Source organism: Sus scrofa, chromosome 5 (genome assembly GCF_054392235.1).
Source record: "Sus scrofa isolate SSC_HxYL_T2T_F1_AM1 chromosome 5, Sscrofa_HxYL_maternal_Yorkshire_Landrace_v2.0, whole genome shotgun sequence".
NCBI lineage: Eukaryota > Metazoa > Chordata > Mammalia > Artiodactyla > Suidae > Sus > Sus scrofa.
Window position 1 is genome coordinate 33,615,539 of NC_139387.1, and position 26,456 is coordinate 33,641,994.

Sequence of the window (26,456 nt, forward strand, 5' to 3'; positions counted from 1 at the left end):
TCATAAGTTATACTTTCAAATTTGATATATTAAAATAACTGTCAGTTACATATTAGGAACTGATATTGAACTTATCAAATGAGAATCTTGTAATTTCCAGTGCTGTTAAAGAATCTCTACTGTTAAAATGCAATAGCTATTGCTTATAAAAAATTTTAAGCAATTTTAAAAGGTGGCTTCCTACTTGTTAGAAATTCATTTTTTGCACTTCAAAAGTACACAGAGACATGCTTTTGAATAGAATACAGGCTCCACGAGCCCAGGGACTTAATGACTTTTCGCTCAGTGCTACATCTCTAGGACCTAGAACAGCACCTAGCACATGGTGGGCCCTCAATAAATATAAGCTGAGTGAAGGAATTTTCAAGGATGTTTATTACAGTATTATTTGGTGTACTGAAATGAACATTTCACGTTCAATAATAAGGAGTTGACTAGTGTAACAATCACACAATGGAACACTATCTTGTTGGAAAAAAAATGGGGTTTTTCCATGTAAACTGACATTGATACTTATGACACCTCATTCTGTGAGAAAAAAAAAGTAAGTAGAAAAACTGTGTATATAATATAATACCACTTTTGTTTTTAACATTTTGATTTTAAAAATACGTAGACTGTTTATGCACAGTAGTTCTTAAACTTTTTAGTTTCAGGACCCTTTTGTACTCCTAATATTACTGATGATCTTAAATGGCATTTGTTTGTAGGAAATGTATGCAAGTATGTATTTTAAATTTTATTGAAATATAGTTGACTTATAAAATTGTATTAGTTTCAGGTGTACAGCAAAGTAAATCAGTTATACATGCACATACATCCATTCCTTTTCAGATTCTTTTCCCATATAGGTTACTACACATATATTGAATAGATTTCCCTGTACTATACCGTAGGTCCTTATTTCCTGTCTATTTTATACATAGTAATGTGTATATGTCAATCCCAACCCCCTAATTTATCCCTCCCTCTCCCCACATTTCCCCTTTGGTAACCAATAGTTTGGTTTCAAAATCTTTCTGTTTTTATAAGTTCTTTTGGATCATTTTTATTAGATTCTACGTATTAGTGAGTTCATACGATATTTATCTAGTTCTCTGACTTACTTCATTTAGTGTGATAATTTATAGGTCCATCTATGTTGCTGCAGATGGCATTATTTCATTCTTTCTTTATGGCTGAGTAATATTACATTGTATTATGTACTACATCTTTATCCAGTCTATTAATATTTAGATATATATTTGCCATGTTAGAAATTGACATCTGAATATTTACTTATTCATTTAAAATAGGAATAATGAATATTACATGTTAACATTAACAATGTATTTTTATGAAAAATAACTATTTTCCAAAATAAAAATATTTCATGAGAAGTGGCATTGTTTTAATATTTTTGCACCTCTCTTTAACATCTAACTTAATAAAAGATGACTGAATTCTCAGATCTGCTCCTGCATTCTGTCCACTGTAATGCTCTTTTGGTAGTGGGGTACATTCAAGAATATCTAGCCTCACACAGAGGTAGTCAAAACCGAGAAAATATTTTAATTCTCTATTCAGATACTCTTCATTGATACAATGGCAAAACTCTACAAGTTGTAGTTTCTTAAGATTAGTGACAATGTGGAATTTGAAACCATGTCAGTGAACTTTTCATACTAAAGCCTATACATACTAAAGGTCTATTTTGCGCTTAGAATGGATCTTTTACCCATGCAAAATTTTATAGCTCATGACTGGTCATTTGGAAAATATTAGTTCACTAGTTAGGCAGATCTTCCAAATGTTGACACACCGTATAATGCCGTACTCAAAAGTCACATTTGTTAATATCAAACCAGTCCTACTACAAAGATTTTCAAGTATTTTGAAATTGTTAGGCTTATAGTAATGGATACAGTAAGTTTTAAAAATTCTCCTTTTCACTTCGAAAGCTTGAATTTTATCATTGATAACAGTCAGTTGTTTTTCTAGAGTTGACAAGCTTACTTCATTGACTTGAAGTAGATGAAGAAAATAGTTGTGATACAGCAGTCTGAATAATTTGTCATTTGTTCATCTACAGATAGTGTTCCATTTCTAAAAAGTGGCTAATTCACTCTTATCATAATGGTTCTTGAAAAACAAATATTTTTTAAAAATCTTTAAATAAAAAAATGAGAAGAAAACATACCAGAGTGTTAACAGTGGTCATCTTAAGGTGGTCTTTTTTTCTCCTTTTATTTTTCTGTAATGAATAATACATTTTTATTATGTTAAATAGTTTAAAGTGTTATAGCAAGTATGTTATTTATAGGACAGTTTACATATAAAATCAAGTGAATGTGAATTATTAAGAATATTTTCTCTTTTTTATTAGGATTTAGGTCCTGAATATGAAGATATATTTAATATCTCATTGCAGTGGATTTTTGAAAATGGAAAAGATGTTGGAATAAGGTAAAGGATTTGATTTTCACTTTGACCATTTTGTTGTGTGAGAAGTAATTTTGACCCTAAAGTCTCTCAATTATTTTTAAATAGGTGTGTTGGTTATGACCCTGAGGAAGAACTGACAGATATGGTTGATGTACAGTTTTTACAGTCCACAAGACCACAGATGTCCTTCTGGTGTCGTTTTCGACGTGCATTTATTACTGTCACCCATAGGTTATTGTTGTTGTGCTTAGGTAAGTTGTAAGAATGAGAAAGAAGATACATTGGCAGTGTAGGATTTTTGTGTCTATATTCACTAAATGCTAGGGTTGAGAATATACTTCTAGGATAGTTGCCATTATAAATTACATCCAAAAGTCTTCACTAAGGTGTAATGATATTGAGGATTTTAAAATGTTAGTATGGATCTAAGGTTATAAAACAGTCCATGAGGAGAGGTGGAAATAAAACTTTGTTATAAAGCTATCATAGAGAAAGCAAATGTAATGCATAGATAGAAATCTACTTTGAGAACTAGAACAAGAAGTTACAAAAATTAAGCTTATTTTAAAAATAATGTAAATTAACTGCATTAAAATTATTTTTAATTTTAAAAAAATCACTTACCTAGGAGTTCCCTGGTGGCCTAGTGGATTAAGGATTTCATGTTATTGCTGTGACTTGGGTCACCGCTGTAGCATGGGTTTGATCTTTGGCCCAAAGTCTTGGCCAAAGAGAAAAACTTTTTACCTGCATTAAAATTTTCATTCAGAATCTTAGATTTTATGTGACTAATTTTGATTGATAATAGAAACTTAGGAAATACTCATTTTTTTCTTATTTCCTTTAAAAATATTTCAGTTTTCTTAAAGTAAGATGTAGCATGTTTATAGTCTCATAGGACTCACTTTTGTAGTAGTTTAATGAGGTAAAAACAAATATTTGTGAAACATGGTTGTGTTGCTTTGTTTTCAAAAAAAAGGAAGAATTTAAATATTCAGTTGTCATTGTAATGAAAGTTTTTCTGGAGAAACCAAGTGATACTCTGGGATATGTTTAATATTAAGTTTTTCTTTGTGGCTAATTCAAACCACTGTCATGAACGCTTACTCCATTATTCCATTATGGCAGTTAAAATGAAGTATTATTTTTGTTTGCTGTAATTTTTTGCATTATTAATATCAGATTTAATAGCTGATACAGTAACTTCAAGTTAAAATGAATATTATTGAATGCCAGTTACCACAATTTTTAAAACATAGTATGTATAAATATTGCAGGTGTAGTGATGGTTTGTGTCGTTCTGCGTTACATGAAATACCGTTGGACAAAAGAAGAAGAGGAAACAAGGCAGATGTATGATATGGTGGTAAAGATTATAGGTATGATATTTACAAAACTCTGACCTATTTCTAGAATAGTCATTATGTGATAAAGTACATGATGTCCAGGGATTGATTCATTTATAAATTTGTTTGGTTTACTTTCAGATGTTTTACGAAGTCATAATGAAGCTTGCCAGGAAAATAAAGATTTACAGCCTTACATGCCCATTCCCCATGTGCGAGATTCCTTAATACAGCCTCATGACAGGTCTGTTTAAAGCGTTATGTGTTGAAGTCAATCAATCAGAATGTCAGTGTCTTCTGCAGTCATGAAAATTCTGTTGAGAATTGTGACCCTTCTGAACTAGATCCCTTTCACTGGACAGGCTTTACTTTTGTATTTTAAATTCTTTTCTAAATTTTTATCTATAATCTTCCTGATTTTGAGTGGCATAATAGCAGGATTTCTAAGTATGTATTTTTGATTCTTTGTTGTCAATCTCTACCTTATTTCCTTTAATTCCATCTTGATAAACAGACAATAATCAGTGCAGTGATGTTTTACTAATAATGGTTTAAAAGACTTCATTTTGTTGTTAATGAAGCTTTTTTAAATAGAAGAATTAAGCAATTACTTCTTGAAAATAAAAGATAATGGCACATCCCAAAGCAGCATTCTTATTCTAGAAACACATCAGAATCACCAGTGGAGCTTTTATGGGAAAAAAGTTCCAGTGTATTGTCCCACCTTTGGAGATCCAAATTTAGTAAATCTGAGGTTAGGTTTAGACATCTAAGTCTTTTTGAAAGAAACTCTGTAAGCAGTGATAAGAACAGCTAAAGGTAACAGTAACAACTACCTTTAATTACTATTATTTAAGAGCATGACAAGCCAAGGTGATAGTAAATTTGTCACTTTCCTTTAAATGATAGGAAAAAAATGAAGAAAGTCTGGGATAGAGCTGTTGACTTCCTTGCTGCTAATGAGTCTAGAGTTCGCACAGAGACACGAAGAATAGGTGGTACAGATTTTCTGGTTTGGCGGTGGATCCAGCCTTCTGCATCCTGTGACAAAATATTAGTAATACCTTCTAAAGTGTGGCAGGGTCAAGGTATGTATTTTTAAACAACAACAACAAAAGTAATTTTTTCAACTATAGAAGTCTTAAGTGTTTAAAATAGTACAACTGAAAGCTTCCTTCCAATTCCATCCCGTAAAAGATAGCAGTGTTAAGTAAGTCAGATGAAGACAAACATATCACTTATGTGTGGAATCTAAAAAAAGATACAATTGTTTACAAAACTAAAATAGATTCAGATGTAGAAAAACTTGTGAATACCAAAAGGGATAATGGGATATGGGGAGAGATAAATTAGGAGTTTGGGATTAACTATATGCACTATTATATATAAAATAGATAAACAGAGGATCTATTCTATAGCACAGTATTTTGTAAAAACCTATAAGGGAAAAGAACCTGAAAAAGAATTTATATAAATAAATATGTACACACAGACACACACATAAATGTATGTATAAAATCACTTTGCTGTATACTTGAAACTGGTACAACATTGTAAATTAACTATACTTCATTAAAGAAAAATTCAACATGAATTGATAAAGTATTTTTAAAGTGTCCTGCTACTTTCTATATTCGTGTTTCATCCAGGTTTCAGTGTATTAGATGTTCATAAACTTTATGTCAAGGACTGAATTGCCTTAATTTGCATATTTCTAAATGGGCCATGTAAAGAATTATAAATTTAAGTCTCCGTTTACTTGACAGTCTTTGATAAACAGTTATACTGATTAAGGGTTCATGGTCCTAGAAAGGAAGGAGAGTAAATTAAGACACTTACTACTTTACAAATATAAAAAAAAGTGTAATTACTGAGATAATTTCAGCTTGAAGGCAGAAAATCCTGAGATAAAACACCTAGTAGCTATTTGCTTGAAGTATCCCAATTCAATTTTTAGATGGTTGGTAGTGATAAAGTGAAAGTCTATAGACTTATAGCAGGAAGATTTGAATTTTTTGAAGAATGTCATCATAATAAGAATTATTACAAGAGGCTGATAATGAGAAGTTGTTGGGATTTTCTTAATGCTAGTTATGTATCTTACAGAAGGAATTCAATTTTAATATTACATCTGTTTTTATGCTATTAAATATATATAGTTTATTTAAATGTAACTAAATGACTGATCTAGCTTTTTAAAAATAATAGTACATAAAGGTTTGGTTTGATTTAAATATATCTGAGCACAAATATTGTGCTGTATAAAAATGGGCATCTACTGTTTGTTTGGGTTTTTTTGGGGGGTGGGGAGGTCACAGGTACAGACTATGGAAGTTTCCAGGCTACTAGTCAGTGATGGTGTTTTTATGTGAAAAGATAGTTTAGCTTATTAACAAGCTTAATGTTTCTCTCCTTATAAATGCAGTGGTTTAAAAGGTACATGACTGGAGGAATGGTCATTATAGTAGTCTTTTGAATTCACTACCACTACAAACTGTTGTCATTTAATAGTATGTTTCCCAAGTAATTGTTAAGTAATCAACCTTATCGAATATTTAGTTCAATTTCTAAAAAATAATTAAATATGAAATGAGTGATAATATAACATTGGTGTCTCTCAAGTTATTTAATTAATTTATTTATTTTTTGGCCACACCTATGGCATATGGAAGCTCCTGGGCCAGGGATCAAACTTGTGCAGTAGCAACAACCTGAAACGCTACAGTGACAACACCAGATTCTTAACATGCTGTGCCACAAGAGAACTCCCATCTCTTAAAGTTATTATAAAACACCAGTTAAAAATTAATACCTGCTAGGGAGCCAGAGTCTTATTTAATGCTTCTGACAATATAGTGTTTGGAATAAACAGCATTCACTTAAGGCACCCAAAGGTAGTTCCTGAGGCATTTGAAATGTATCATTTAGTAACTGCTGTACCTCTATATGGCAGTGGTAATTAGGGTTTAGTTAGGAAGACAAAGCTTATATCTTAAAAATCAGTTTGAACTTTGGGACTACTTTCTGACTAGAATTGGCCAGGAATAGTTTCTCCCAGGTCTGTTATTTTGTGGAAACTCAGGTTTAGGCTAGCATAAGGTGGTATGAATGCTTCTGTTTTCTCTGGTTCTTCCCCTGCTGGCCCAGGCCATTATTGGAATTTCAAGGAAGTCAGATTATTTGAAGCTAATGGGTCATCTAAGAACAGAACCTGCATGCTACTAGAGAAATTTGGAAGCTATTAGAGGTTCACACACCATCTTGATCTGGGGTTTGGCAAAGATTTTTCATGTCTAATTATCATTCTTCCACACCATATCAAGCACTGTTCAGACATTCACACCCCAGATGTTTCCTGTCACTGGTACATCTGAAATCTTTAATTGATATGCTCTGTTCTGTATCACAGACTCATCTTTTCAACTTTCCTGATTTATGTATTTGAGAACTCCAGAATCTCTGATTTTTCAGTGCACCTTTCTCCAGTTCCTTAGCCTTCTTCCTATCTTTACTTCTTTTCCTATTCATCTTCATTTCCATGATCTATCTTTTCAGTCTCTCTCTTCCTAAGTACCCTTAAGTCATTACCTATCCTTTTTTTTTTTTTTTTTCCGGGTCGTCTTTTTGCCTTTTCTATGGTCTTGTCCCATGGCATATGGAGGTTCCCAGGCTAGGGGTCTAATAGGAGCTATAGACGCCGGCCTACACCAGAGCCACAGCAACGTGGGATCCGAGCCTTGTCTGGAACCTACACCACAGCTCCCGGCAACGCCAGATCCTTAACCTACTGAGCAAGGCCAGGGATCAAACCCGCAACCTCATGGTTACTAGTTGGATTTGTTAACTACTGTGCCACGACGGGAACTCCGTATCCTTCATGTTATCCTGGTCAATTTCAACTAAGGATGAAATTATTTATCTATGCCTATATATGCAAGTGGCTGAGCATAGCAGGAGAAAATCATACAACTTGGCAGACTGATACAGTCATAAAAATTCAATTAAGCCTTCCATACTACTTATCTTTCTTGTTCTTAACATTTTTTATTAGACACTTCACTTTCCTACTCTATTCAATAGCAAAAATCGATTTCTTCCCCTCTATTCAAACCTTTGCCCTTCTCCTTCCTCTTCTAATTCTTAGCTGATGACCCAAATAGAAACAATTGATTGTACTTTACTTGCCTCAAATCTGCACCATCAAATCCATAGAATTACCAAAATCTACACTCATTTTCAACTATTCCAATTGAAGAGCTGTCTGATTTAGCAAAGACCAGACCCCTTCTTTTTAGAGGATCCCTCTGGATCTTATTCCCTCTAGTCTTAAGTGTCTTCCCTTACTGTGTTTTAAATCCCCGCCTTTCCTGGATCTTTTTCATTAGCACTTAAACATACTGTAGTCACATCTTTTTTTTTTTAAGGCTGTACCCATGGCACATAGAGGTTCCCAGGCTAGGAGTCGAATTGGAGCTGTAGCTGCTGGTCTACACCACAGCCACAGCAACGCCAGATCTGAGCCACATCTGCAACCTACACTGTAGCTCATGGCAATGCCAGATCCTTAACCTGACTGAGGCCAGGGATCGAACCTGTGTCCTCAGGGATACTAGTCAGATTTGTTTCTTCTCTACCATGACGGGACTCCTGGGGTCACATATTTAAAACACATTGTTGCACTCTTCATTGTCTTATAGCTGTCACCCTCTCTACCTATTTATAGCCAAATAGCATTGAACAGATTACTCACTGTCTTTACTTTCATTTATTCTCCAGCTGACTCCAATCTATTTTCCATCCTCATTATTTCGAGGAAACAACTCTCAAATTCCAGTATTGCTAAATTCAGTGGACGTTTTTCTTTTCTGTTCTTATTTAAAAGTGGTAACAGTTGAGCCTGCCTTGAAACTCTTCTGTTTTGGCTTTGTTGTTGCCACTTCTGGTTTCTTACCCTGTCTCTACCATTTCTTTAGTCTTCTTTTCTAGATTTTCCTGGACCTCTAGATGTTGGAGTTTTTCCAGGCCATCCTTTATCATTCTCCCTGTCTTCTCAGGTGATCTTAGGCAGCAACTTCATTTACCATATATGTCGATAACTTTCAAATTTATATCTTGCACTAAATCTTCTGTTTTGGTTTTCATATTTTTATACCCAGCCATATACTTGTCTTCTCTGCTAAGAAGTACCACAAATTTGGCACGTGCGCAAACACTTTATCTTCTCTCTCCAAACTGACCTGTCCTCCAGTGTTCTTATCTAAGTAATGATACCTACTCCTCTCAGCTGGTTCTGCTATAAGCCTGGGGAGTCATCCTTGATTTCTCCCTGAGACCCCAGATGTGCAGCCTTTAAACAAATCATGTCAGATCTACTTCATAATACATCCTGATTCTGTTCACTTATTTCCATCTGCATTGTTGGCTTGTCTTATCCACAACACTATCATCTTCCTCTTAGACATAACCTTCTAACTCGTCTCCTTGAATTCACTTTTGCCTCCATCTAATTGATTCTCCATATCACAGTCTATTTAAAATCTTTGTTAATTTTCAAAGATAGATCTCATCATACTATTCCTTTCCTTAAAACATTTGAGTGACTTCCCATTGGTCTTATGATAACGTCTAAACAATACTTTAATGTGGCCTATGTGGTCCTCCATAATCTGACCTCCCCCTTCAGGTTTTTTATATTTTTGCTGTCTGCAGCCGAGTCACAGTGGCTATCTTTTAGTTACTTGAATATACCAAGTTCCTTCTTGTCTCGGGCTTTGGACAGGCTATCACCTTTGCTTAAGATGTCCTTTTCATCTTTCTTTACTCCGCCTATTTTTATTTATTCTTTAGGTACCAGCATAAATTTTACTTCCTCCTCAAAGTGTTATCTGATATTCACAGATTAGCTTAAGTTACATTGACAACTTTCTGTTCTCTTTCTTGGGATTTACCACAATTACAATTTCTTGGGTGACACTTTTTCATCTCTCTTTCTCCCCCACTAAGCTGTAACTCTATGAGAAGAATAACTGGATCTGTCTTATTCACCTCAATCCAGAATTCTGCCTCAAAGTAAAATCATGCAATGAACAGTTTTTAAATAAACTGGATGACTGAATACCTTTCAACAAAATGGAACAATGGAAAATAATAAAATTAATTTGTTTTTTTATAGCATTTCATTTAGATAGAAGAAATTCACCACCAAATAGTTTGACGCCTTGTCTAAAGATTCGAAATATGTTTGATCCAGTCATGTAAGTATTATGATCAAAGGTACATGTAATTTTTATTTAGAATATTTGGCTGAAAAATGCATGATACTCTTATAATGCTGTCTATAATTAAAAAATCTCTTTTCTGAATCTCTAACAATTGAAATGTTATATTTTTCTCATTTCTTCTTTTTTTATTAAATTTCAAGCAAAGATTTCACAAGAATACATAGATGTATAATGATTTGTAAAGCTTTTATAAATATTTATATCCACTGTGAGTCCCCATAGCAGATAAATGTTTAAGTCAAATTAATGACAGATATGGTGACAAACAATACCCTTATTAAATGTTTAAGTCATGCTGCCAGCATTCTTTGCCTCAGTAGACAATAAAGATAAAAAATCTGCTATTTAAAAATTTCCAGTCTCTAATTGTAAAAAGCTTTTTATAGGAGTTCCCATCGTGGTGCAGCGGAAATGAATCCAACTAGGAACCATGAGGTTGCGGGTTCGATCCCTGGCCTCACTCAGTGGGTTAAGGATCTGGCGTTGCCGTGAGCTATGGTGTAGGTTGCAGACATGGCTCGGATCCCGCGTTGCCGTGGCTGTGGCTGTGGCCGGCAGCTGTAGCTCTGATTGGACCCCTAACCTGGGAACTTCCATATGCCACGAGTGCAGCCCTAAAGAGCAAAAAAAAACACACTTTTTTACAAAGATGTACACACCTTCCTTTGTACAAGACCTGTCTATCTGTCCATGCAATATTTGAGAAACTTTTCTGTCTACATAATTACAGCAGCATTTGCATCCAAAGAATGGCACAGAGACAAGTTGTTGCCTTAGAATCCATAATATTTCACGTATAGGCTCTAAAAAGCTTTAGAATTTGCTTAGTAGAGGCTATTGCTTATCTGCCCAGGGATAGAACAGGTCAAATTCTGTTTTTGAAAACTGACAATGGAAATTGTATTTCTTATAAAATATCCATAAGTCCCATCTAATAACTCATTTATTTCAAGAAATAGTTGATATGGTCAGATTCCAAATAAGTGACAGCAAAATTGTAAATGTAAGGAAGCACTGTCAGCACACACACGCCCACACCCTCACACCCTCCATTTTGCAGCAGTAGAAACAATTAACAGTGTGCTGATCCCTCTATTGGGAATCTTACCTCATACCTTGGGAATTAGGAAATCTATGCCAGTCCAGTATTTATTATGTGAAATAAAGATTTATGATTTGAAAGTAGCTGCCTTTTCCTCTGCCCCACCATCTACATCTCATAAGAAAGACAAATGTGCACTATTGTAGCAGAAAAACTTTGATAATAATAAAGGGACTTATTTATGCAAAATGTTTGTCCTGTATTACTTTTCTGTTATTTTGGAAAAGAGAAGGTCAGAATACACTATAAACTTAAGAATTTTCCTTAAGTTTAGGAAATTGAAAATGTCACTAAAATATCATATTTAACTTTTACAAGTTTACTACAACTCCTTAAAGTGCTTATGTCTACATAGAAAAGAGAAATAACTGTAAGTACATAGGATTTTAAACGGAAATGACAGCACATTTATTCTGCTGTGATGGACTGATCCTTCATTGCCTTGGCTTGTGTGTTCTTACACTGGAAAGTGAAAGCAGGGCGGGGACTCCTGAATGAATTTTTTCAACTACCTACTGCTAGTTACAATATGTATATTGTAAGAGACAAAAGACTTCTTTCTGAGTAGAAATGTGGTTGTTGATTTGTGTTTTCATTAACTTTTAGGGAAATAGGGGATCAGTGGCATTTGGCAATTCAAGAAGCAATTTTAGAAAAATGCAGTGATAATGATGGCATTGTTCACATTGCAGTAGACAAAAATTCACGCGAGGTAAAGTAACTTTTACTATTGAATTCTGTACTTCAGGTTTGTTGCTACTAAACTAAGATTATTTCTTTTCTTTCTTCCTTTTTTTTTTTTAATATCACAGGGTTGTGTATATGTTAAATGTCTGTCTCCAGAATATGCTGGGAAAGCTTTTAAGGCATTGCATGGCTCTTGGTTTGATGGTAAGAAATTTGATTATTACATACATTTTGGAAAGATAATTTATGGCTTACCGTTAGACTATAGCAGATTTTAAATGAAAGACTTTTAGGTTAGCATTTTTAGAGCAATAATTTTAGATTTTTGTTTATGTTTTGTGTTCTTATGTCTTTTACCACAGTTTATTTTCTATAAATATTAAGCATATTCGTACAGATCTAAAATATTATTTTTATCTTACAACAGGGAAATTGGTTACAGTAAAATATTTACGACTAGATAGATATCACCATCGCTTTCCCCAAGCTCTTACTTGCAACACTCCCTTGAAGCCATCAAATAAACATATGAACTCTATGTCTCATCTTCGTCTTCGGACTGGCCTAGCCAATTCGCAAGGAGGTTCCTGAAAAGACTTTCTTCCACTCCTAGGACTGTTCTTTACAATAGGAAAACTCCTGTTTGGCTTTCTGTCTCCTTTTTTAAATGCTTTTTGTATGTATTTTTATTGAATACAGCGCTGTTTGAATGTTTCAGAAATCTTAAGGTTCCAAAGGGACTTAGCAGTGAGGCAGCAATGCTGAGTACATAGAATAATTCTTTCATTCAGTTTTTGGAGCTCAGTTAAGCCAATGCACTTAAAGTTTTGCATGAGGAACATTGACCTTATTAAGCATTTTCAGATGTGGTGGTTGTATTTTTGCACCAAGAAGTGTTTGGATAACCACACAAAAGCATGGTGAAAAGGCTTCTTGTATTTCCATAATTTCCTGTAAACTAATGTTGTGAATTTTTGTATACAGTCACCTATATAGTTCTTTACAGGCTAATGTGGTAAAACTGTTAATTTCCCAATTTAATCTTAGGTTTCTGTTGCTTGTAAGAGATTCATTTGTTACCGCTGGAATATGAGAAAAATCATTTTGGGTTTAGTGGTTACATATAAGTATAAGAGGATGTACATGTACTTAAACTGGCTTTTGTATATATGTATAAATGCTGGTGATGGCGAAAGTAGTCTTGTTTTGTGAGGATGTCTGCATTAAAGCAGTAAAATAAGCTTCCTATTTTATTCATAATCTAATGTATGTGTATATATGTATGTGTATATATGTGTGTATGTATATATATGTATGTGTATATGTGTATATATACACACACATATATACATATGGCTGTACTATCATATAGATCAAACAGCCAAACACCTGGAAGTATTAGATACAAGTTTAAAATATCTTTTATAGGTTTTATATAAAAATGTATGAGTTTGTGTGAAAGTTCTGATACCAGTTGTAATGGATTCAAATTTATGTGAGCAATAAAGAAGCAATTGGCAGATGTTGGAAAAGTATTTTGTGAAAAGCTGTATTTATTATAAATACTAGGGCTATGACATAGTGCTGTTGGAATTAAGTCATTTTCCCTATCTATTTATAATTTAAAGAAATGTTAGCTTCCCTGTTGTATGTCAGGTTTAAAGCAGGGCACATTGTTGCAGCAAAATGTGTATTTGAAAAATTGTATTTGCAATTTTGGGTCATGAGAGTTTGCAGTATACTAAATGCACAAGTGATGGTCACTTTGTGCCTCAGTATTTACTTTGTTTCAGTAAAGTTACTTTATTATTGTTTAAGATTTCAGATTAAAATAGTTACCAAGCAAAGTTTACTTGTAACAATTGGCTTTTTAAAAATAACCTGTTGATACATCATTGTCAGTCCAAATGAATATGTGAAACAGCTGGCATTGTACCAATTTTGATTTTGCTTAAAACTCAGTTTTCCTTTTTTTTTTTTTTTAATTGTATATGTGTTGGGTTTGCAGCATGAACTTGCACAGTTAATGCACGTTTTCTGGTTAAGTAAACATGATGCACACTGTTCTGTAACAGAAAACCCTATTGTGCCTTACCTATGTGCTTTTGTGGGCACCATGTTTATGAAGAATAAAAAATGATTTGTTATCTGAAGAGAATAAATTTTAAATTCTCAGTTTATGTCTCAGATGCTAAAGTGTGAAATATAAATATATATAATATATAAAATAACCAATCTTTCTGTATTTTATGTGCATCACAGTGCTTTATCTGAGCTTAGTGATCCCATCTTGTGACCTGTTGCAAGAGTGAATGTAAAAACTAGCTGTGGCATTTTAAAAGGTCGCCTTTTTGATGCAGATGCATCTTTTTCTTGCTTCTAAGACATGTTCCATGTAAACATTGTACATTTATTATTGTAATATATACTATTATGCAACTTATTTTACCTGAAACTGTTAAGTTGACCAAGATCCCTCCCTGCAAGACAGATGGGAATGTGTATATTAACTAGATATTTGAGAAGTTCTGAAGTTTGATGTACTCTGTTACTTGTCCTGTTTAAAAAAGGAAAAGATTCTAATTAAAAATTTATTAGGTTTTTTTTTAATGTGTCTTGGCTTTTAAAAAATTTTTAAGTGCCCTGCGTCTTTATTTATTTATTCATTCATTTTTACCAGTGAAAATAGGTACCTTTAGTTTAAATCTTTTTGAGTATTTGTAATATATGTATGTTTATAAAAATGGATGAAGCCCTTAAGGTTAATTTTAACCATCCATTCCTCAGCATCTTTTCTTTATGAAAAAACATCTTTGTCTAACTTTCAAGTGTTTGGCTGAAACTGGGGCAAGAATGTAAATCAGAAGTTTCACTAAAACACTACTTAGTTTAGCTAGACATTATTTTCTTAGCAAGAATTTCTCAAAAAAGGAAGCCATTTTTTTACATATTCTGGTTCAAACTCCTTACATAAGTAAACAGTTTATGGGCTAACTACTTTGATTAGCATTGGTTTAGATCTTTTTGGTGGTTTAATCAAACAAAAAGAAGACTTGATGAGTCAGTCATTTGGTAGACTTTTATTGATTGCTAACAAATGTCACACACTGTTATATGTTGGGGATACAAAGAGGAAAAGTCATAGCCCAATTCTCCAGATGGACACAATCTAGAGAAATAGTGTAGGGCAGATAAATTAAAAGTTAATGTGGAGAATATAGTGAGAGAAGAAAGAATGAATTCTGGGAGTAAAGAGAGGTAGCTTATGCATCTTAATAGATGGAGAAGACATCAGGGCAGATGAGGCAACATTTATCGACCACTTCTTCGTTAGTATAGATAGAATAAGTCTCCTTTCCCCCTGAGCTCTTAGGGAAGCCTCTGTTATCATGATGAGCTCATAAAAGTCAGTGCGTGGAACCTGAATTTTTACAAAATCCATTTTCATGCTCATTGGTGTATAGATTCTGAAATGTCTTGTGATTCTAGAAGTCTAGTATTAGCATTCATTATAATTTCCTTATGTAGGTGCTCAGTGTTTGGGTGACAAGTTGTGATTTCCAAGTGAACAGTATTTTGATGTATCATGTGCCTAGAACACTTTGTTGAATAAGATTGACCTTGCAATTCTAACTCCCTGCTCCTAGTGACAGTACATTACTGTAGGTCACCTACACAGCTTCTTCGCCCTTTTTTCCTAGACTTATCTCAGCAAGTCACTTCTTACAGATGACTCAACAAAGGATGCTAAGCCAAGCAGAATTTTGGCAGCCACTCTTTTGGAAAGGATGCTCAAGAACAGGTACTTGACTGAAAATTAGAAACCAAAAGTTGTAGTTTAAAGAAACTCAGTGTCCACAGTGCTCATTCTACTGATCTAGGGAGCCTCACTAGCTACTGCCTTTAAGCTCCATTGGAGAAACTTCATGACTAGAAATGCATCCTGATGGAAGATTTCTACACTTAAGAACCTCTAGGAGGGGCATCAGGATATACTCACTTGGTTGATTCTTAATTTAAAAGCAGTAGAACCTGTGTATTTAGATATAGTTTCTTCCATGGGTGACACCAGAGACTTGCACTTGCTCCTTAGTGTTGGAAAGAAGGCTGCCTAGGCGTAGAGAGCATGGGATGATGAGAAACAACTATATATAAACTACAAACAGTTTTTTTGTGTTGAACTGTTGAACACAAGACAATCATTAGAGATAGGAAAGGTGGGTGATGATCAGATCATGGAAAGCTTTGTAGGTCACATTCTGAAGTTGGATGTGGGTTGAAGGGAGATAAGGGTGAAAATTTCTTGGGGTGAAAAATGAAGAAAGGATTTGAAAAATGCCTAAGAGATAAAATAGGAAGGACTTGATTAATTGGGTATTGAGAAGGAAATTGTCCAATTTTCTAATATGGGGACTCTTTACAATCCCAACATTTGGAAAATAAGTGATAAGTAACAAATAGGATGGTAAAGATGCTAAGTTCAATTTTTGGATACTTTGAGATTGGGATGCCTATGGAATATTCAGGTGGAGGTTTTTGATAATGAATTGGATTTCCAGTTCTGAGGTAATTTGAGAAAAATCTGAGCTAGAGATACAATTTGGGAGTTAAAACTACGAAGGTGTATTAGATGACCCAGAGAGAGAGAGTCCATATGGAGACAGAAATTTAGTTTAATCCCAGTTCTGCCATATTTATCTGTGTGGCCCTTAGATGGAGGTTTGGGATGGGATGAGATATTAAGCAAATTTTGAAACAACTTAAGAAGCTGGAATTTGAAAAGGTCTTTGAATGGGATGAAGTCAAAGTAGAAGTTTAGTATGACTGTCAAATTTTGGCTTGGGCAACTGATTAGATGGTGGTGACTTCCCCTGTATTATGGGTTAGGTGGAAGCAAAATGCTTGTCAGGATGCTAAGATAAGACTTCCCAAAATCTGTAAAAGACAAAATAATCTTGACATTTCTTTTTCTATTATAAGACATTGTTAGAGAAAGGGTAAGAGAGGACCGTCTTTGAGAATCTTTACTCTAAAAACCAGATCCGTTAATTTACATAATATTCTAGCATTGCTATGATTATCTGATATTAAATGGAAATTTGCCTGATTTGTAGAAAAGTGAGATGTTGAGTAGATCTGTAAATCTGTGACTGTTAAAAGAAGGAGTAAATACAAAAGTTGATTTTTAAATAGGACTGTTTATAAATGGTTTGCACCCAAGACTAGGAACTTGTTTGATGCTGTATATTACGCTTTTGTAAAGCGTTTGTAAACTAGTCACATATTACAGGCCTTTTTTTTTTCTTTAGTGACTTGACTTCACTTCTTCTTAGATGTATTGAATTAATTTAAAATTTTGACTTTAAAGCACAGTTTTATTTTTTACAGTTCCATATCTGCAATACTCCCTTTTGCTTAAAAAAATTAATATGATGTATATTTTGATATTTCAGTCGTTCTTTATTTCCTACTGAGTAATAGCCAAAACTCAAGTTGGACTTTAAGGCCTCCCTTTGTCTAGACCAGTGTTGTCCAAGGCTTAATGTCAGCCATGTGTAATTTAAACAACTTTTTTCATTTTTTAAGGTTTTATTGAGATTTAGTTGATTTACATTGTCATAATAATTAATGCCTTACAACAAAGTGATTCAATTATATATATGGGAAAAGAATCAAAAAAATGAATGTATGTGTGTGTGTGTGTGTGTGTGTGTGTGTGTGTGTGTGTGTGTGTGTATGTATTCATTCTTTTCAGATTCTTTTCCCATATAGATTATCACTGAGTATTGGGTAGAGTTCCCTGTGCTATAGGGCAGGTCCCCCCATTGGCCAGTCGTTCCATATACTACAGTGTGCATACGCCAATCCCTCACCCCCACCACCTGTCCCCTTTGATAACCATAAGTTTGTTTTCAAAGTCTGTGAAGCTGTTTCTGTTATGCAAATAAGTTCATTTATTTCCTTTTTTTTTTTTTTTTTTTAGAGTCCACTTATCGGTGATATCATGTTTGTCTTTCACTGTCTAACTTCACTTAGCATGATAATCTCTAGATCTATCCATGTTGCTAATTCAAAAAGATACATGCACTCCAATGTTCATAGCAGCACTATTTACAATAGCCAAGACAGAAGCAACCTAAATGTCCCTTGACAGAGGCATGGATAAAGAAGATACATGTGTGCATGTGCGTACGCGCGCGCGCGCACACACACACACACACACACACACACTCTCAATGAAATATTACTCAACCAGAAAAAAGAAATAATGCCATTTGTAGAAGCGAAAAAATTTGATGGCCACATTAAAAATTTTAAAATGGGTGAGATTAACCTTGATTTTATTTAACCTTCTATATCCAGAATATTATCATCTCAATATGTACTAAATGTTGATCTATAAATTAATAATACAACATTAAATAATGAGCTATTTTACATGTTTGACATTTAGAATATAGATAACATTTACTTCTGTGTTGTTTGACTTACAGAGCTAAAACTTGTATAGTTGGTCACCTTATTCATAGCCCATCTTAATTCATGTGCTGTATTTTCATTGAAAATGCTTGGCCTATATTTAGATTTCATAAAACCTACAGTTTCAAAAAGTTTATTCACATACCCAAGTTCTTCCAAATATACTTAAAAGTTTTCCTGTAACTGAATCAAGTATCAGTTGTTAAATTTACCTTAATTCAAATTCATTCTTCAGTCATGCTAGCCACATTTTAAGTGCTCAGCCATATGTAAATACTATGGTAGTAGTAGGTGCCCTTTGAGAGTTTAATTTGCATCTCCTGATTATAGTTTTTGGCTTCTACATTCTTCTTCAAATATTCTTTAATACTTTTTTCCCCTTTTTTTTCTTGTGACACGAGGACCTTCTGATAAGGAAATGATTTACATCTGCCTAAGGGAGTAGACTCTGAAAAATACACAAAGTAAGCCTGTTACATGTTCTCTACAACTAAACTCAAGACCTCTGGAAAAGCCATAAACTGAAACTATTTCCTTTGATGATCAAGTCAGCCTGCTCAGAGACAGTCTGCTTAGCCTAACCTTTTGCTAGCTGCCAGCTAATCAGTTTATTAAAAAACTGTTGTAAATAAAACTTAACTGTTCCTAAACTGTCTGCAGTTCATCCCTCCCTTTTCTTACCTCGTTTACATTTTTCTCTCTTTTTGCTTTAAGTTTTTAATTGTCTACCTCATGTGACTAAATTTGCATACAAGTAACCAATTATTTCTGAGTTGTTCTTTCATACACCACAATCTTGTTTTTTCTCCTGCTTAGTTGGTTACTCCTTTTCAGTCTCCTCTGCCACCTCCTCCCCCTTTACTCAGTCTTTTTTAATACTGCAGTGCCCTGGTCCACTGAGCTCCTTTGCTGCTCTCTAGCTAGATGTTTTCTCCAAGTGGACCTACTCCGGCTTAATGAATGACTCCCAAATTTCTATCCACAGCCTTGACTCATCCCCTAGGTCTAGACTTGTTTATTCATCTTAATGCTTGATATCTCAGTTTAGATAACTAAAGTTTTTTCACATTTTACACACCAGAACAAAACTCTGATTTCCATGCCTTATTGCCTCCAAACTTACTCTTCTAGTCTTTTCTCAGTCAGTTATACCATACGTGTCAGTAGGCTTAAGTTAAAAAGCTAGGAGTTATTTTTTATTTTTTTCCCTCACTTCTCACATTCAATTAGTTAATCCTTTCGGCTATTCCATGTCTGTCTGTCTATCTATCTACCTGTCTATCTAATTTCTAGTCTCTCCATCCTCTTGATACCATCATTCATGTCTTGCCTGGAATGCTATAGAAATTTCCTAAGCTGATCTCCAGCTACAGTTCATTTGCCATGCAGGAATCAAATTTGTCTCAGAACATGACATTCCCTAAAATAAAATCTAATAATTCCCACTGCATTTAGAATAAAATCCAAATTTCTTATCATGGCCTTCAGGGCCCTCTACGCTAGCCTATGGCCATGTCTTCCAATATTTCTCCTATCATGCCTCTTTACCTACTCTAGTTCACTTTTGACTCCTCAGATACACATCTTACCTTAGGGCCTTCAAACTTGTTCTCTCTGGGCCTGGATCTTGACATTTGGTGAAGTCCAATTTATTATTTTGTTTTGTTTTGGTATCTAAGAGCCACTGCCTAACCCTAGGTCATGATAATATACTTTTACGTATTCTTCTAAGAATTATATTATTTTTGCTGTCATGTTTAAGGTCATTATCCATTTTGAGCTAAGTTTTACATGATATGTGATCCAGCTCCATTGTTTTATATGTGGATGTCCATTTGGGATGTCCTGGCACCATTTGTTGAAAAGACTGCTTTCCTTCATTGAATTATCATATCACTCTTGCCGAATATTGGGTGACAGTAAACGTGAGGGCTTATTTTTGGACTCCTAGTTCTATTATATTGGTTTGAACATATACCCTTATGCCAGTACCACCACCCCCCCTTTTTTCTTTTTGGCCACGCCCATGGCATTTGGAAGTTCCCAGGCCACAGCAGCGACCCAAGCCACTGCACTGATAATACCAGATCCTTAACCTGCTGTGCCACAAGAGGACTCCCACACTGTCTTGATTACTCTAGTTTTATAGTGAGTTTTGAAATCAGGAACTGTGAGTCATCTTTTCCTTTTTCAAGACTGCTAGCTATTCTAGGTCCCTTGATTTTCCTATGAATTTTAGGATTAGCTTCAGTTACTGCAAAGAAGCCAGCTGGAATATTGACAGAAATTGTGTTGAATCTGCACATCTTAATATTAAGTGTTGCAGTACATGAAAATCAGATGTCTTTCCATTTATTTAATGTCTTTATTTTCAGTCAGCAATGTTTTTATAGTTTTCAGAGTGTAAGTTTTATACTTGTTTTGTTAAATTTATTCCTGGATATATTATTCTTTTTGATGCTATTACAAATGGAATTTTTAAATTGAAGTATAGTTGATTTACAATGTTGTATTCATCTTTGTATACAGTAAAGTGATTCAGTTATATGGATGTATGTGTATACACACACATACACACATATTCTTTTTGATTGCAGTTTACTACGGGATATTGAATATATTTCCCTGTGCCATACAGGAGGACTTTCTTTATCCATTCCATATGTAATAATTTTGCATCTGCTAGTCCCAAATTCTCAACCCATCCCTCTCCCATTCCCCACTCCTTGGCAACCACAAGTCTCTTTTCTATGTCTGTGAATCTTTCAGTTTCATAGGTGTTCATTTGTGACATATTTTAGATTCCACACATACAAGTAATATCATACAGTATTGTCTTTTTCTGACTTAGTATGATAATCTCTAGGTCCATCCATGTTGCTGCAAATAGCATTATTCCATTCTTTTTTATGTTGAGTAGTATTCCATTTTCTTTATTCATTCCTCTGTCAGTGGACATTTAGGTTGTTTCCATGTCTTGGCTATTGTGAATAGTGCCGCTATGAACATAGGGGGTGCATGTATCTTTTTAAATTACAAGTTTTGTTTGGATGTATGCCCGGGAATGGGATTTCAGGATCATGGCAATTTTATTTTTAGTTTTTTAAGGCACCCCCGTGCTGTTTTCCATAGTGGCTGCATCAGTTTACATTCCCACAAACTGTGTAGGAGGGTTCCCTCTTCACACACTCTCCAGCTCTTGTAGTCTTTGTTGGTGGCCATTCTGACCATGTGAGGTGGTACCTCATTGTAGTCTGGATTTGTGTTCACTATTAATTAGCTATGTTAAGCATCTTTGCTTGTGTCTGTTGGCCATCTGTATGTTTTCTTTGAAGAAATGTCCATTAGGTCTTCTGTGCATTTTTCAATTGGGTTGTTTGGGTTTTTTTGTTATTGAGTTACATGAGCTATTTGTATATTTTGGAAATTAAGCCCTTATCACTAGCATTGTTTGCAAATATTTTCTCCTGGTTCATAAGTTGCCTTTTCATTTTGTTTATGGTTTCCTTTGCTACAAAAGTTTGTAAGTTTGATTAGGTCCCATTTGTTTATTTTTGCTTTTATTTCTATTGCCTTGAGAGACTGACCTAAGAAAACATTGGTAAGATTCATGTCAGAGAATGTTTTGCCTATGTTCTCTTTAGGAGTTTTATGATATCATGTCTCACATTTAAGTGTTTAAGCCATTTCGAGTTTATTTTTGTGTGTGGTGTGAAGGTGTGTTCTAATGTCATTGATTTACTTGCAGCTGTCTAGCTTTTCCAACACGACTTGCTGAGTCTTCTCCATTGTATATTCTTGCCTTCTTTGTCAAAGATCAATTGACCATAGGTGTGTGGGTTTATTTCTGGTCTCTCTATTCTGTTCCATTGATCTGTATGTCTGTTTTTATGCCAATACCACTCTGTTTTGAATATTGTAGTTTTGTAGTATTGTATGTAGTCTTGGAGAGTTATGCCTTCTGCTTTGTTGTTTTTCTGCATTGGCAATTCTGGGTCTTTTGTGGGTTCATATAAAGTTAGGATTAGTTGTTCTATTTCTGTGGAAAATGTCATGGATAATTTGATAGAGAGAGCATTAAATCTGTAGATTGCTTTGGGTAGTATGGCCATATTAGTGGAATTTTTTTTAAATTCTCTTTTGGATTGTTCATTACAAATATGTAGCATACAATTGATTTTTGTATATTGAACTTGTGTCTTGTCATCTCATTGTATTTGTTTATTTGTGCTAATAGGTTTTGGTGAATTCCTTAGAATTTCCTCTATTCAGAATCATGTTCTCTGCATATAGATAGTTTTAATTTTCCTAGATGCTTTTTTTGTTTGTTTGCTTGTTGTTTTTGGCTTAATTGCTCTGGCTAGTACCTCCAGTACAGTGTTGAGTAGAAGTGGTAAGAGCAGACATCCCTGTCGTGTTTCTGAAAATTGGAAAGAAAGCATTCAGTCTTTTAAGTACAATGTTAGCTGTGGATGTGCTGTATCTTCATTTCACTGACCTCAAAGTGTTTACTTCTTTTCTTTGATCAAGTTGAGGTATTCTCTTCTATTTCCAGTTTGTTAATTGATTTTATTATGAAGGGTATTGGATTTTATCAAATGCTTTCTCTCTGTCTACTGGGATGTTCATATGATTTTTTACCTTTGTTCTACTGATAATGTATTAACTTTCAAATGCTAAACCAACTTTGCTTTCCTGGCACAAGCTGTTATCATAGTGTCTAATCCTTTTTATATGTTGAATTTGGTGTATTAGTATTGAAGATTTTTGTGTCTATATTCATAAGATATATTTGGTCTATAGTTTTTTTGTGAGGTCCGATTTTTTCCTTCACAGTAATACTGGTCTCAGAATGAGGTGGGACGTGATCCCTCCTATTTTATGGAAAAGTTAGTGAGTATTTGGTAGAATTCAACATTGAAGTCATCAGACTTAGGACTTAGAGGTAGTTTTTTGATTACTCTATCAGTCTTTTCACTTGTTATAGGACTATTCAAATTTCCTATTTCTTCTTGAGTCAGTTTCAGTAGTTTGTGTCTGAGGAATTTTTACTTTTCTTTTTTTTTTTTTTTAATGGCTACATCTGTGGCATATGTAAGTTCCTGGGCTAAATGTTGAATTGGAGCTGCAGCTGAGGCCTACATCATAGCTACACCACCACCAGATCTGAGCCACATCTGCTACCTACACTACAGCTCACAGCTATACCAGATCCTAACCCACTGAATGAGGCCAGTGATCAAATCCTCATCCTCAGAGAGTCTAAGTCATGTCCTTAATCCACTGAGCCACAATGGGAACTCCTACATTTCATCTGTTATATAATCTGTTAGTATATAGTTGTTCATAGTATTCCCTTATAATCCTCTTTATTTCTGTAATGTCAGTAGTAATGTCCCTTCTTTTGTCACAAATTTTAGTAATTTGAGTCTTCTTTTTTTTTTGATCAGTCAAGCTACAAGTTTATCAATTTTGTCGATATTTTCAAAGAATCAGCTGTTGGCTTTGATGATGTTGTCTATTGTTTTTCCTTTTCATTCATCTCTTTTTTGAGCCATTGGTTATTTAGAAGTTTGTTATTTCATTTCTACATATTTGTGAATTCCCCGTATTTCCTTCTTTTATTTCTCATTTCATTCCATGTGGTTAGATAACATACTTGGTTTAATTTCATTTTCTTTAAACTTCTGAAGCTTTTTTTATGGCCTAGTTTATCCTGAAGATTGTTCCATATAAACATAAGAAAAATAGGAGTTCCTGTCATGGCTCAGCGGTAACAAACCTGACTAGGATCCATGAGGATCCTGCCCTCACTCAATGGGTTAAGGATCCAGCGTTGCCATGAGCTGTGGTGTAGTTCACAGACGCAGCTCAGATCCCACGTTACTGTTGCTGTGGCTGTGGTATAGGCTGACAGCTACAGCTTCAGCTCTGATTCGACCCCCAGCCAGGTGCAACCCTAAAAAGCAAAACACACACACACGTACACCTTAAGAAGCATATATATATATATTGCTATTAAAAACTAAGTCACCAGGGATCAGCAGGTGCTTTTGGGTCATCACTGGCACCCACACCTGATTATATCTTTTCATTTTCTGCTTTTCGTTTCATTTTTGGCCTTAAGAATTTCTCTTCCTTGTATTGCCAGATAAGTAGTTCACTTCAGAAGATGTTTTTCATATTTAATCCAGTATAAAAGATTTATATTGGGAGGTTTATTCAGGATGTCATATTCCATCATATTGCTGGCAATAAATTCTGTTACACCACTCATTATTGCCCTCATCTTTGAAAATCATTCATGTATTTTACAAAAAACAATCCTTGTGTTGGATTGCTGCCTGAAAGTTCAATAGGGATATTCTGTTTTAGATGCTGATTTGATAGATAGATGTTATCACCTGTGAATATGCTCAAGACACTGGCTCAACAGACATTAACATAGATGATACTGTGAAGCAGTGAAGAATGTTGGAGGGATTGACTTTTTAAGAGCACTTTTTGTAAGAATATTTTATGATTCATAATATAGTGTCCTCATAACTCAAGTATCTATCAGCCATGCACCATGTTATGTCTTGCAGATTGTCATTCAAATATACAAGTTCAGTTGTCTTCTTGGAGTTCAGTCTCTTCTGTTTACCAAGCAAGCTCCAGGACAAAAGGGGAAGGAGGATGGTTTCCTGATGCTTACTTTGTTCAGTGCTCTCTTTTTATTTGACAGTCACAGTCTCTCTATCACTACCAGCCTCTGATTTATAGACCCTACTAACATATACTTGGAGAAGAGATCCTATTAAAGGAACATGATAACTGACACAACTATTCAGAATAGAGCTTCCCAACTGGTGTGTCACAAATGGTTACCCATATGTAGCCATTTAGATGTGGCCTTTAGAATAACAGCAGGACTTGGAGAGGTGGAGCTCAAGGCCTCGTTAACTTCCAGCAGATTGTTAAATAGCCTCTTCTATTTAACCAGGGCACTGTATAATGATTATCCTTTTCTTTCAGTGCCATGAAGTAAAAAAAAGTTTGGAGAGCACTGTTTTAAGCAATTAACTGGAAACAATGAGATAATGAATGATATTATGCAAACATAGAGTTGTTGGGTTTAGGGTGAGAATAGTAGATTTTAGCAGATAATGGCTAAGGCGGCAGATTATACTTTTTTCTGACTCTGAATTCATGTTTTCATGTTAGATTTTATATCATCAATATGATATCTACGTTAGATGAGCTTTCTGTGTTTTTCACTTGTCAATAGCCCTCTACACATACCCAGATAAATTCCAGGAGGAATAGCCTTGAGGAATAGTCACAAAATAACTAATAAAAAAATCAGAGGAGGAGTTCCCTTGTGGCATAGCAGGTTAAGGATCTGGTATTGTCACCGCAGTGGCTCAGATTACTGCTCTGGCATGGATTCAGTCCCTGGCCTGGGAACTTCGTCTGTCAAGGGCATGGGAAAAATTTTTTTGAGGAAAACATTTGATAGAGAGTTAAGCACAGAAACAAAGATAGAAACCATAAAGAAACATGTTTGTGGAGTTCCCGTCATGGTGCAATGGTAAGTGAACCTGACGAGGTAACATGAGGTTGTGGGTTCGATCCCTGGCCTTGCTCAGTGGGTTAAGGATCCGGCATTGCAGTGAGCTATGGTTTAGGTCGAAGACGCAGGTAGGATCCTGTGTTACTGTGGTCATTAGAGTGATATGGGCCTGACTGGAAAAGATCAGTTGTGATTCACCAATGGAAGGCATTAAATCTTGAAAATGACTATCTACAATCAGTCTCATGTTATTAAAATGCTCCTTAATATGACTCTAAATATATAGGCTGGTATAATCTTTTAACTGTAAGCGTCTTGGAACTTACTTTTATATGCTATATATCTGGTATCATTGAGGCTCTGTTATATGGTATACATTCCTGGAAGGTAGCAGGAGCAATAGGAATGAGTGAGAAGCAGACAGTGAGCAAGAGAGACTGGTTATTAGTAGTCATGTGGGTTGTTGAATCCTGTCTTTACATTCAAAGGGCCATGTTGATTGGTCACTCATTCTGCTATTCATCATTATGAATTATATACATAGTTTTACATTTAAATAAGACACATTTCAATGTATCTCA

General features: G+C 34.6%; 1 protein-coding gene and 1 long non-coding RNA gene across 2 annotated transcripts in view; one reads left to right on the forward strand and one right to left on the reverse strand.

The window, feature by feature from the left end:
* Nucleotides 1-14,471, forward strand: part of LEMD3 (LEM domain containing 3) — a 67,637-nt gene extending 53,166 nt beyond the window's left edge. Inside the window, 9 exon segments of the mRNA NM_001315597.1 lie at nt 2,366-2,445; nt 2,530-2,675; nt 3,702-3,803; nt 3,912-4,014; nt 4,680-4,858; nt 9,943-10,024; nt 11,760-11,865; nt 11,966-12,044; nt 12,268-14,471. Of these exon segments, the coding sequence (NP_001302526.1) occupies nt 2,366-2,445; nt 2,530-2,675; nt 3,702-3,803; nt 3,912-4,014; nt 4,680-4,858; nt 9,943-10,024; nt 11,760-11,865; nt 11,966-12,044; nt 12,268-12,431 (1,041 nt within the window). The 3' untranslated portion in view covers nt 12,432-14,471.
* LOC146403307 (uncharacterized) overlaps nt 1-26,456 on the reverse strand; it is an 897,172-nt gene that overhangs the window by 265,113 nt on the left and 605,603 nt on the right. The gene's annotated exons all lie outside the window — the stretch shown is intronic.